The following is a 13459-nucleotide window of genomic DNA, read 5'->3' on the forward strand; positions in this document are numbered from 1 at the left end:
ATAATTTACATCATTTTATATAGAAAATTACTAGCAAAAATATATTTTGAAGGAAGTAGAAACAACTTAGTACTTAATAAAATTAATATCCGTGGTAATCTAATCTGCATTTCAATTCCTAATCAAAATATGATCGATAAAAGGCTACACGCAATTGATGATTACAAAAATGATATATTCGATACAGTTATTCGGTTGAAACATAATTTCAGAATCGTTACAAAACTACTATAGGACGAAGGAATTATGACCCGCATTAGTTCTTCATTACAGAGCAAAGATGTGTGTGTAAACAACGTTACTAATTGTAGCTCAGCCCTTTCTCTGATTTCCTTGATAGCTCATCTGAAGTGGTCATCCGTTTGCATAACCTTCGACAAGGAATCGGGTAAGTAAACATTTATATTACTTTATATTAATGCCGTACTGTGACTTTGAGAGGAGGAACAGCGCTGTTTCTTTGCTTTTTCTGGGTATTTTAGCTGTGCATATACTGAAGTTGTATCAAAAATGAATACCCAATATACTTTTTATTCTATTACCTACTGATTTTGTGTTATGATTGGCTACCCCATGTCCTTTTTTCTAGTAAATACCATTTCATCACGAAAGAACCCGTCTAATAAAGTATTGAGATATGGTTAAACTGTCATGTTCATTCTTATCGTTCATTTATTTTCAAAGTATGAACGGTAACTGTAGTTAATCGTTTCCTTTAGAAGCCTCATTTTTTACCTTGAGTTTTATATTAACTAAATACTAGAGTGTGGCTCTTAGAGTAGAGTAGTTTACTCTATCAATTTCCAATAATGTTATATTCAGTGATACTAAATATACTGCATTAATCTATGACAAACGAGATGAAATTATAAAATGTCCCCACCTTCGTAGCAATATACCAACTTCACCTCCATATGGGATATATATTTCCCAACTTATTCGATATTCAAGAGCTTACAGCTCCTACTCAAACTTTGTAAAACGTCATCAGTGTCTGAGCAGAAAGTTGATGATAGTTATCAAAAGTACCAGGATTACAATTTAGTACGCCAGACGCGCGTTTCGTCGACATAAGCCTCATCAGTGACGCTCATATCAAAATAGTTATAAAGTCAAACAAGTACAAAGTTGAAGAGCATTGAGGATCAGGGGTTTGTCAAAGAACGTCTCGTCCTTTTTAAAAAAAAAGTTCATCGGAGGGTACGAAGATCTTGTTGATGAATATTCCGTATTAACTTCACAAATAGAACATGATGGTCTTGGTGTATAGTTTCTGCGTACTGATGTTGTTTATCATCTTAACAACGTGTTATATTGTTCTTTCATTTGTCTTTGTTCTATTACTAATATTAATTTTACTGTTAGATTGTTTTATGTGATATCCATTTAACGTGGATCGGTACTTAAACATCCCGTTAATGTGTTTGTATTATCTTTCATTTTTTGCTGGTTTGTTTTGTATATGTGACTTTTTGTGTTTCTTTGGTTCTTATAAAAGTGACTCTGTACTTTAAAAGATCCCGTCAGTATGATATTGTACTATTATATGTCATTATGATATATTTCTATTATGAATTAGAAAATACGTTGAACCACAAACGTCAAAATATTCAATCGCGTAGTGGAATGAACTATTTGTGGATTCTTATAAATTCTATACAACTTTTGGACTATTTTAAATCTCGGTCTATTTCTGAAATTAATTCTTACATACTTTATATTTTTTGACCCTGTATGCTAACATTGCCCTTGTGAAATTTTAAAATTGTTTGTATATACATCGAACGACAAATATATAACACGATTTGTTTGCAATTCTGGGTAATAGAATCAAGATCACTAAATATTGAAATAAGGATATAGGGTATGATTGCCCATTAGGCAACTATTCACCGAAATTCTAATGAAGTGAATGTAAGCAATTAAAGGCAAACATACGGTCTTCAATGATAAGAAATACTTCTACCATATAGTTGACTATAAAATGCCATGATAAGAAAAATATGGATTAGTTCAATTGATTAAGCTTACGGCCTTATTTGAAAGTAAAATAATTTACGAAAACAAAATATGACAGACATGAACCAAATACAATCACTAAACAACTGGCTCTATAGATATAAAAAGAATATAATAATAAGATGCGGTATGAGTGCCAATGAGACAACTCTTAATCCAAATAGCAATTTTTAAAAGTATGCATCTTTTACACAAAGAATGTAGCGGGTTTAACATGTTATTGTTAAGAAACAAAATAATGATATTTTCCACTAGACATTCAGCAGCCACCAACGTTCCAATTCATAATACTAATTTCGATGTTTTTACAAAACACAAAAATCCAAAGAGAAAATTATACGTTTAATAAGGACATTATATCGACCTCAATAATGCGCTTTCAGTTTTTTTTAATAATTGAAGTCAATTGATTAAAAATGAATGCCTTTGCAATGAACGAAACATGCAAACTATTTAGTGTGGAAATATGGGGAGTTAATTTTTTTAATATGCGGTGGTTTATTGAGTAATCGTTTTTTCCCATGAATAATAGATAGCAATATTTTTACTGAATTTTTCAATTATTTCGACAGATATAATTATATTTATGAAATGTTATATTGTTTTTCTTGAAATCAGGTCATACAACAAACAAAGCGTATGATTTGATCATGGACGTATTATATTGACTTTCATTTTACCTGTTTGAATATATGGAATTGTTTTAGGGTATTCTCAGCGAAGTTTTTCTAATGAGACCAATAAGACATATTACTTTTAATTTAAAAAGTAGAGATTTACATTACGGTAACGTTGCTTAGGAATTTTCCACTCATTATTTTTGGGGTTAGATATTCAATATAACAATTCAGTATACAAACATTTGGGATCAATTAAAGAGAGAATGAATACTTGAAAAAGAAAGAATACATAAAGAGAAATTAAGGTTTTGATGATTAAAAACCTGGAAGTTTTGGTATGCTGAATTCTACACAAGTATAGCTGCATTCCGTATTCAGTATTCATCAAAACACAAAATAAAACACAAATCAAATGCTGACAAAATTAATTACAATGTGAATCATAACAGATTTACACGAAAAGCATTTGGAGTAGGGGCTATAAGGTCTAGTTTTGGCCCAAGAAAATAAAATGTTTAATAACCATTTCAAACTGGCACATAATGTTTAAAAATGCATAGGGTCAAGAAATATACAGGAAAAACATAAAGATTTTTATCTGATGACGTCACAATTACGTCATAATATGTACTGTTTTCACAAAAACGATGAAAAATACGGAATTCATGCAGTTTTCTGTCTTTATTTCCGTTGTGGAAACACCCTGCGCAGCCGAGAAACGAAAGCAGAATTTAAAAAAAGCTTTATTATAACTATTGGCATAATCTCACCAAATATAAAGCTGTTTCTGGGGTGCGCACATACTTTTTAAATTTAAAATATACTTAAAATTTGATTTAAAAACAAGGAAAATCACGAAATTTAACAAAATATGCAAATTAGGTCATGATTTGTTGCCATGGTAACTTGTTCCATGTCAAATTTGTTTTGTTTTCTTAGTACCTAATACCTTAGTCAAGTTTTCAGTAATTTAAGAATATGTATGATAATTTGTAAATTTGCAGTAATTTTTGGGCCAAATAAGGGCCTTATTGCCCCTACTCCTTTAACATGTTTAATAAAATACTGTATTGTTTAACTATGACAAAGTCAATCAACGATATGGATGATTGTGAAGCATGAAAAATAAACACTTGGTTAGTTTTTTTTTTGTTGGCTATTTCATAATTTTTGATATTCTTATTTATATTATAGGAAGATTTGTTCGCGTTCGATTTTAAAATGATGGAGAATTAAACAATAATTCGTAAAATTTTGTTCTTTTTATAAATGATTCTCGATGCAATCATCTCTTAATCGCAGCAAATCAAAGACCATGTAAAAGGTCAAATTTGCTGCAAAGCGTATAGATTAAAATTTCATTTCATAAATCACACACCGAGACATAGACGCTTAAAGTACAAAATTAAAACTTTTACAAGTTGATGAAAAATATCACTAACAACCTGTATTCCCTCATTTCTGAACCATATCAACTATTTGATATTCCCATTTGGTACTTAAAGCTTCAACAAGTTTATTTACAACCACTGGGTCGACGCCACTGCCGGTGGAGTTTTTAATCAAGGAGGGTATCACCGGCCCATGCCCCGTAGTCAGCACTTCTGTTTTGACATGAATTATTATTGATATGGTCATAATTATTAATTAACTGTTTACCAAACTTTGAATTTTTGAGATACTTAGGTTTTCAACATAACGAATGGGTTACCTTATACGTATTTGGCAAAATTTTTATTTTATTTGGCCTTATTAACTTTTTTGTTTCAGGCGTCACTGGTGAGTCTTTACTAGACAAAACGCGCGTCTGGCACATATAAAGTTAACTCCTGATATATATGATAAGTTTATTTTCCTTGACATACTCTTGAAAAATATCCCATATCTGAAAATATATTGGATCAAAAGTGACTTTGAAGGACTACTCAAAACCTCTACAAGTCAAATAAATAAAATAATATAACACTAAAGTAAAGGGAAAAAGTCCAATGTACCGGAGGAAATTAATACCTAAGTTTTTTATGTATGATATGCTCAACATAAGCATGTTTTTATTCAATTAACGCATTATTATTTTTTGGTTTTGAAGCAAATATATTAAGCACTGCATTTATAGTTACACATTCATCAAATATTTTTGAGAGAAAATATATTGCTTATTATTTGTTATTTTGATGAAATTTTTTTCGCATTTGTTTGTTTTTCATGTTTGGTTGTTTTTTTTACACTAGGCAATTAAATATAAAACAAACAGCATCAAAGTAAAAGCAAAATGTTAGAATCATAAAATCTACAATAGAATATGACATAAGATATGATGATCCTTAAACGAGTTTTTTTTTAAACCAAACTTGGATTAAATCCATTTTGAGATTATGAGTTAATCCCAGTAGTGATGTCGGCTTGTTAACAACCATATCCAAATAGAATACTTCATAAATAATTAAATGCATCCAATATAATATATAATGAATTCGTTTAAAATATTCGATTACAATGATTAACTTTTGAAATGTTTGATAATAAATATGCAGGCATCTTAACTTCTGACATTCATTAGGAATTCATTTGCATTTTATACGAGGAATGGGAATACTAATGCATAAGTATTACTATAATATGTTTTACAGTGTTTTCAATCGTTACGTAAATTAAAGATAATCCTTGACACGTGTTTATGTTTAGAAAGTACCATACAAAATAAGATGTGGTATGATTGCCAATGTGAGAACACAACATTCACAACTATTTATCACCATACAGCCTTCAACAATGAGCAAATATCATGCCCTGGACCAATTTATTGAAATAAATATACAATTAACGTGCGATACAGCATGTACAGCATTTTAAAGGAATTTATTGGTGTATAAACTCGAACAACTAACTCACAAACAAATAAAAGTCCTAACGAATTACATTGTTAACTATTTTTTTTTATAGGGTTGTATGCAGACCCAGGCAAACCTCGAAATAAAATATTCAAAAAATAATTTTTACAGTAGTTTTGAGAATTTCAAAGAAAAATAAAAACATCTCCATAAACAATTGCCTCCTGTATCTAATTTATAACAAGTTCATCCATGCCAAAAAGGAAACATTCCGGAGTATCAGAACAATTTCGTGAAAACTGAACAACATTTAAAGTACTTCATCAAACTGCTATTGGTGCTAGATTTAAACTAATTCATGGTAAATATTCAAAGGGTCTTCGGGAGTTTCACGTACTTGGGTTAAAAAAATAAGAAAACGGTCTTACATAATAAAAAAACTAATTTATACATAATTCACAAATAGGTAAACATTCTTGAAGATAATGTAAAACTTATATTTCAGGCCAGCAGGCATTTGAATTGCATCATGGTTTATCTACCTATGGAATACTTGCAGTAATATATCCTTTGGAAGAAGTCACATCTTCTCAGATTGATGCATTATCTAGTTCTTCACAAGATAAGTCAACCAACATCAATTTCACTGTTCTATGTCAACATGTTTGTCTCAAATTTCTTGAAAAGGTATATTTTATCTTCATAACAATCCTCGGTCTTTAAATTTTATTATTTTAGGTTTTTTGCGACAGCTGCAGTTTTACTTGACCTACCCCCACCTTTGCATCTATTTCATTTATTCATTTCAGAATTTCTATTTTTTCTAAAAAAAAAACTATGATAACCACAATTTATAGACATGGAATAAGTAATTTAGAATAAACGTTTTACAGATGACGACGGATATGTCCGCAATGTAGTTAGTAAAATTGTGTCTGAATCATTCGATTGTTAAATCACCGAATCATACTTCATACCAAACATGTACTTACAGTTTGACATGTGGAATAGGATCTGAGGAACTAGTTTTAGGTTGGGTTTAGTTGCACCAGTTGTGAATGTAGTGTTTTATAAATGGTGTTTTTCTTTTGGTAGTTTCGTTTTTGCAATGACGTTGTCAGTTTGTATTCAACTTACAAGTCCGAATATCCCTTTGATATCTTTTTTCTCGCTTTACCTTGACGATAAAAATGGAAAGCAACGAAACAAGTCAACAACACACTATATAAAAAGTATGTATCAACAGTAATTACACCACAATCTGGGGTGATGTCATGTGTTCTCAGAAGGAAAACAGGTCCTGCTCCACTAGTCACACGTCTTGTTTTGAAAAAATTGAAAAAAATACTTATTTTGCTGACAATCTGATAAAAGAGCATTGTATTTCCAAATATCACCGTTATGTCCTATAAAGATTAAAGATTTTTTTGCACATTTAATCCATATGTCTTTAAAAAGTAAAAAGATTCTAAGGGTTTAATAAAAGACATCAATTGAAGAAACAGAGCAAGAGTCTTTCTTCAACTGCTTTTTAAGAGTAAACAGGCAACATCATCACCAAAAGTCAAGCAAGTATACACAAATCATAAAACACAGACAGAAAACGACGGGGCAACGCGAATCCACAATTCAAACCCAAGAAGAGTAAGCACATCCTTACCCACTAAATGAAAACATAATGTTTACCAAATTAGTACAATTCCAGTGTTATATCGCATTCTATATGTTAAAAATAGAAAAAAAAACAATCGATTATGTCTAATACCTGTGTAACATTCTTTATTATTTGTGACGTTAATATGCCATAGGTTAGTGATAAAAACCGTAAACTTACACAACTAAGAACCCTTTAGTTAGTTATATACATTGTATGCAAGTATTAACTCTCTTAATCAATAAGGCATGGTCATCTTCCGATGAACATTTTTATAAAGACGTTTTTTACATAACCGTGGTTCATCAACTTTCTGCTCCGACACTGGTGACGCTTTAAAAAGTCTGAGTTGCAGCTGCAAACGCTTGATTACCGAATGAGTTGGTAAATGTATATCCCATATGCAATTGAAGTCGATATATTGCTGCTTCGGTGAGTGAATTTATAACTTTTGAATTAAAATCGCTTCGTTTTGTCATGGATTCCGGTACTAAGAAACCGTTCATGTCAAATAAAAGGTGTAAGTCTACAATTAATGCAGTAACCATCGACTTGGGGTTTAAAATAAAGGTCTCCATACGTCCATTGTATCTTGATAATACTTTGAACAGTTTATCCTGTTCAGCTTGTGTAACCAAAGATGTGTTGTGAAAATCAAACACGTTGTGTTTCAAATATATATTTTGTTTACATGTTTTTTGTTTTCATGTCACAATGTCTTGTACATTAATCTCTTTAAACATTCAGCCTTTTGAATTTGGAAGAAAAAACGTATGGCGGAACTCCTTACTTCACTTATCGAGGTGGTTGGTAGGTGTTGATAAGGTTGCAGACTTGCTGGATTTTGAAATAGCTGATATAAAGTTCGACAACGTAGCTGTAGTAAAGAATTATACAACAAACAAGAAAGAGATTAACAACTTAACATCAGTAAGATAACCAAAGCTTATTATACTAGAGTGAATGTCATAGCTAATCCTGCAATTTTTAGTTGTTCATCTCGAGAAGGATGTGTTCAATATTGAAGGCTGTACAAAGATCTAAATTTGTTAAATACACATAATTTTGACTCATTTGGTTGCATTTTTTATTTATTTTTTTTTAATTTCTTTAATCCTTTTTCTTCAATTGAATTGAGAATGCAAATGTGAAATATGTCAAAGAGACAACTACCCCCCGACCAAAGAACAGATAATAGTCAAACGCCTTCAAGGGGTCTGCAATGCAGCGGGAAAATCCTGCTCCTAAGGTGGACCTGAGCTTGCCCTTAAATAAGAATGTGTACCAGTTAACCATGTTAAACTCCAAAACATAAATTAACTATAGTTAAAAAAAATATATACAACACTTACGAAGGCCAGATACTTCTCACTTGGGACAGGGGCAAAAATGCGGCGGAGTTTGACATGTTTAGTGAGATTTCAACCCTCCCCTATACTTCAATGCCATATGATATAAAGAAACACACAGAAATACGCAAAGTAAAACTCAATGTAAAAGAAGTCCATGTCCGATGTCAGAAAAGCTAATGAAAGAAACTAAGCAGAATGACAATGAGACATAAATTTAAAAGGACTACACTACCAATAACTTGCCAACGTTTATTTGGTATATTTTTTTTTCTACCCTCTTACATATCAGTACTGTTAGGAAAGACTAAAAACTTATAATGTTATACTTTCTATTAATTTAGTATTGTTCATTATCTTACAATAACTGTAAATTTACTATTTTTTTTAATTCAGTACTGATTTCGTCAGTACTGTTTCAGAACTGATTTTTACAGTACTGTTTCAGTACTGATATTTTGTCAGTACTGTTTCAGTACTAATTTTGTCAGTACTATTTTAATACTAATTTTGTTGGTACTGTTTTAGTACCGATTTTGTCAGTACTGTTTCAGTACTGTTTTCGTCAGTACTGATGTTGTCATTAATGTTTCAGGACTGATTTTGTCGGTACTGTTTCAGTATTTTTTTTTTATATGTGACCGATTTTATTAGGACTGTTTGTGTATTGACTTACATTTCACTGCACGCATTAATAGTTCACTTTCAGTTTGTTCATTAAATAAAAAAAACCATTTAAGTACAATGATTTTTTCAAGGCTTCTTTGTTAGGTACACATTGGTTTATTTTTCTAACAATAAGTTACAATGTTTGCTAGCAGTAACTGACATGCCAGCTCAAGACCTCCGTTAAACTGATTGAAAGATAATGTCTTCATCATTTGAAAATAAACATACTCCCTCCCGTTAGGGGTTTAGTATTATACCATCATAAGATATATGAGAATACATAATCCGTATCATGCCAACAACTGGTTATAGAATTTTTTTTTATTTCGAATGCAAAGACCCTATCAGTTAACCAAAATTAATACCAAAAATATGCCGTCTGTTTGAAGGTTTTGTTACCTTTCGAGGTAAATGCGGACATTGTTGTGCTTTGTAAAGAATATTACCATAAAATATTTGATGAGGAAAACCTAAAAGTATCAGATATATGCGTGTTGATTTATATATACGAATTATGTCCTAGTACAGATGATAAAATTTAGTAAACGTTCGAACAGTTTGTGATATCGAAAACCCTGGTGTAATAACTTTTCAATAATACACAAATTTCTTTCTTTGCAATCAAATACATTTTTATATACACTAGCGAATCAAAAAAGATGAGATACATAAAAACCATAAGATGGTGACAAGGGAATTTCACCATTTAAAAATGGATAATTAACAATAGGAAATGAAAAATCATCTCTTTTATCATAAATCTTTGTATTACGCTTCCCGTTAAAGATATAGATATATAGTATCAGGAAAGGGCAGTGTAAATTGTTAGTAACTTAATCTAAAGTCAATTCGGCAGAATAAATCTCTTGAGTGTACATACTGAGGTCGTCACAATTGAGGACCAATATATCATCCATGCAATTATCTAAAAGTGATATCACATTTTTGAAATACATTTTATTTCGATGGGTCCTTGCCGATTTTAGTCATAAATTGTAACTCGTAACACTACAGAAACAGTACCGCAATAATAGGTGCACAATAAGTTCCCATAAGATCTAAAATTCCCATAAATAACTGAATTCCAATACAAAAATTTAAGGGAAAATTCAATAATATAGTATTTGTTCCTTTTGTACTTTTTTTCATTGTAGTGTCAATGATGACTCTTTTGTAGACGAAACACGAGCCGGGCTTAAAAATAATAATCCGGATATCTATGAAAAGTTGGGTTTTTGTTTTTTTGTCTCGTTGCCATTTGCAACCCTATCCGATCGCATTATTTTATATGCGTAACGTCATATATTTTCAGATACAGACTAAACGTTTTCATATATAAAAATTTCCGAAAGAATACACTAGTATTAAATAATATTGCATTTTACATAATCCTAACAAAGGATCCAATTAAACATTCAACACGTGTCCCTTTGTGTAGGAGTGAGAATAGTACAATCGAGTTATCTACATCTAATGTGACAACTATTTTCCAATAACTGATACATGTATAATAAACCGTCAACTTTCTTTGACAATATGTTTTATATGCATTACTAATAAATGTCAGTTCAATAGAAATAGAAATCAGTAAATGCACTTTTCGTCTTTTCTTCTTTCCTCGCAAATCTTTTTTGTCGTTTAACTGCAATTTTGATAATCGTAATTATTATGTGTGTGTTTTAGACTGACCAAGATGAGGGTAAGCAAGAGGGTTGTACCCATCAACAAATACATACACTTATGTGGCAGTCCAGTCGACGTAATTTGTCACCAGTGCTATATACAAATCAACAGTTACCAGAAGAAAACAAACTATTTCCAAATGCCGACTTCGGGTTCAATAAAAGAAAGTTTTTGGTCAACACATTACCAGTAAGAAAATGTTTCTACTAGTTTACTTATGTGTTATATAAAACAATCAATGCTTATAATCTCTTGTGGTTTCCAATAAAAATGAAAAAAAAATCTAAGGAATCATGGTATTTGGTCAACATTCAGATAAAAAAAATATATATCATCAGCATTAATGTCCTTAATTTTTTATTCTACTACTAGTACTAGAAACTCTTCAAATCAGAACTTTTACACTTATTAGGATCTGTTTGTATAATTAGCAATGGTCCATGCTTTTAAATCTACTAGTAATCCATCTAATTTTCAAAATGGAAATTCACCTTCTTATTTGTTGCGTCTGAAGTAATGTTCTGGATTTTCCTTTATTACGCACGCTAGAGCCCAAAACATAAAAATAAGAAGAAATGATATGAATTCTAATTAGACAACTCTTCACAAGAGCCCAACTCGTACAGAAATTAACCGCTAATGGTTACCGTACCATCTTCATTAATGAACATAGCCCATACTGCATAGTCAGCCATAAAAAGCTCCGAATTCACATCTGTAAAACAATCTAAAAAAGAAAACTAACGGCCTTATTAATGTACAAAAAAATGAACGAAAAACAAAAATGTTACGCAGCAACTAATGACGAATTACAGACTCCTGACTTGGGACAGGCACATATATACATAATGTGGTTGGGTTAGAAATGAACATGTAAGTGTGGGATCCCAACCTCCCCCTAACCTGGGACAGTGGTGCAAAAGTATAAAATAAGAACGAACTATAAAAATCAATCGAGAAGTCTAAACTCATCAGATGGATACAAATGAAAACACATCTAACAAAAAGAAATAAGTCTTGGCTGGTACTTGTATGTAATATTAGTAAAATCATATATTAATAGTTAAATACTTGAAAACTACAATGAGTGACTTAATTGTATTAAAAAAATACCGAACTCCAATGTAAATTGAAAAAGGGACGTCCATGAAAACTGAAAAAATAAAAAAATAAACTGAACGAGTGAAAAAGAACATCAATTTTATATTCATGACTTGGTGCAAACTTTTTGATTGTAGTTGGTAGAACTTTCTTTCTAAACAATGTACAAATTAGGTAGACTATCAATACATAGCTAAGAATATGATAATTGCACAGTAAAAAACATCCTGCGCCCGAATCGTACCTCAGGACCAATCTGTCAAGATGCACCTTAAGCGGGATGTATAAATTCCGAATCAGATCAAACGTCATATGGCTAAAAAGTAAAACAATTTCACTACCACGAAAAAGAGGGTAAAAGATTAACTAAGTATTATTTGTCTGAGTTAGGTGGTTACATAATATAAATTATGTCAGTACATGAGGTGATTTCTACCCCCAAAACATTGTTTAAACTGTTTTGGACATTGATGATCTTATGATTTATTTATGACAATCCCATCCATTAAGAACTTTTAACGTTTAACATTTCCTGAACTTCAACGATTAAAATTATTTAAGCAACCGATACAAATGAATCACAATCAGAATTTTGAATGAGTTTTCTCATAGTCTGGATCTTAAAAAGTTGATACGAGTCAAGTATATGAGATAAACACGTTACAAAACATATAGTCTTCTACGTTATAAAAACATCCAAGCTACACATCCTCCTCATTTTATGCTTGTGTTTGCGTTTATGTGTGTCTTTTTATTTTATTTTGTTTTATTTTATTCTATTGCATTGTATTTCTTTCGTTTTTCATGTCATTACAAAAAGAGTCATATAAGTACCACATTCATTGATGATTTTCTTCTCAATTGCAGTTTTCTCCCTTTGTACAGTTCAATATAACGAAACCGGTCAGTACACAGGAATCACAATTGAAATTTTGAATCAGTTATCTCGTAATCTCAATTTTACGTAAGTGTGATTATTGAGTTTTAAAAAGAATTTACCAGCATATAGTTAGTTTTATCTTGATATGTAAATATCAGTATCGATTTATTGTTCTTAAATATTACATTCATAATTTGGACGATTCATGAAAAAGGCTTGAATTTAATGTACCCAATATCACACAATGTCCATCCACATGACTCCATGTATGGTAACAATGCAGGAGCTTTCTTTTAGTAATTATTGTGTCATATACTTGACTTAAATAAACTCATCATAGATATATACCAGGATTAAATTTGTGTACACCAGACTAGTGTTTTGTCTGCAAAAGACTCATCAGTGACGCGCGAATAAAAACAGTTTGAAGGGCTCGAAAAGTACGAAGTTGAAGAGCAATGTAGAACCACAATTTCGAATTATGTATTGCTATTTTTGCCTAATTTTGTTACAAACTGCACAATTCGTCATAAAAACACAAGCAAACTCGAATATAAGCATATGATGAGATCATAAACATATTGATATTGTTTCTGAGAGGAAATCGTTGTACAAAGCGTTATTCAAATGCACTATTTTTGAGCTTATTTAAA

At 31.0% G+C, this 13459-nt stretch overlaps 1 protein-coding gene across 1 annotated transcript; it reads left to right on the forward strand.

The window, feature by feature from the left end:
- The first annotated feature begins 174 nt into the window (after positions 1–174).
- LOC139481102 (uncharacterized) lies at positions 175–12893 on the forward strand. The gene is made up of 5 exons (XM_071264203.1): positions 175–388; positions 5976–6157; positions 7872–8054; positions 10826–11014; positions 12794–12893. The coding sequence occupies exons 1-5, from the start codon at positions 247–249 to the stop codon at positions 12860–12862; spliced, it is 765 nt and encodes a 254-aa protein (XP_071120304.1). The 5' UTR covers positions 175–246; the 3' UTR covers positions 12863–12893.
- The last annotated feature ends 566 nt before the right edge of the window (positions 12894–13459 follow it).

The sequence above is a fragment of the Mytilus edulis genome, chromosome 7 (assembly GCF_963676685.1).
Source record: "Mytilus edulis chromosome 7, xbMytEdul2.2, whole genome shotgun sequence".
Classification (NCBI taxonomy): Eukaryota; Metazoa; Mollusca; class Bivalvia; order Mytilida; family Mytilidae; genus Mytilus; species Mytilus edulis.

Coding starts and splice junctions, on each gene's coding strand:
- LOC139481102 (XM_071264203.1), top strand. CDS start 247: ATGACCCGCATTAGTTCTTCATTACAGAGCAAAGATGTGTGTGTAAAC. Junction 389..5,975: donor AACCTTCGACAAGGAATCGG/GTAAGTAAACAT, acceptor CTTATATTTCAG/GCCAGCAGGCATTTGAATTG. Junction 6,158..7,871: donor GTCTCAAATTTCTTGAAAAG/GTATATTTTATC, acceptor TTAAACATTCAG/CCTTTTGAATTTGGAAGAAA.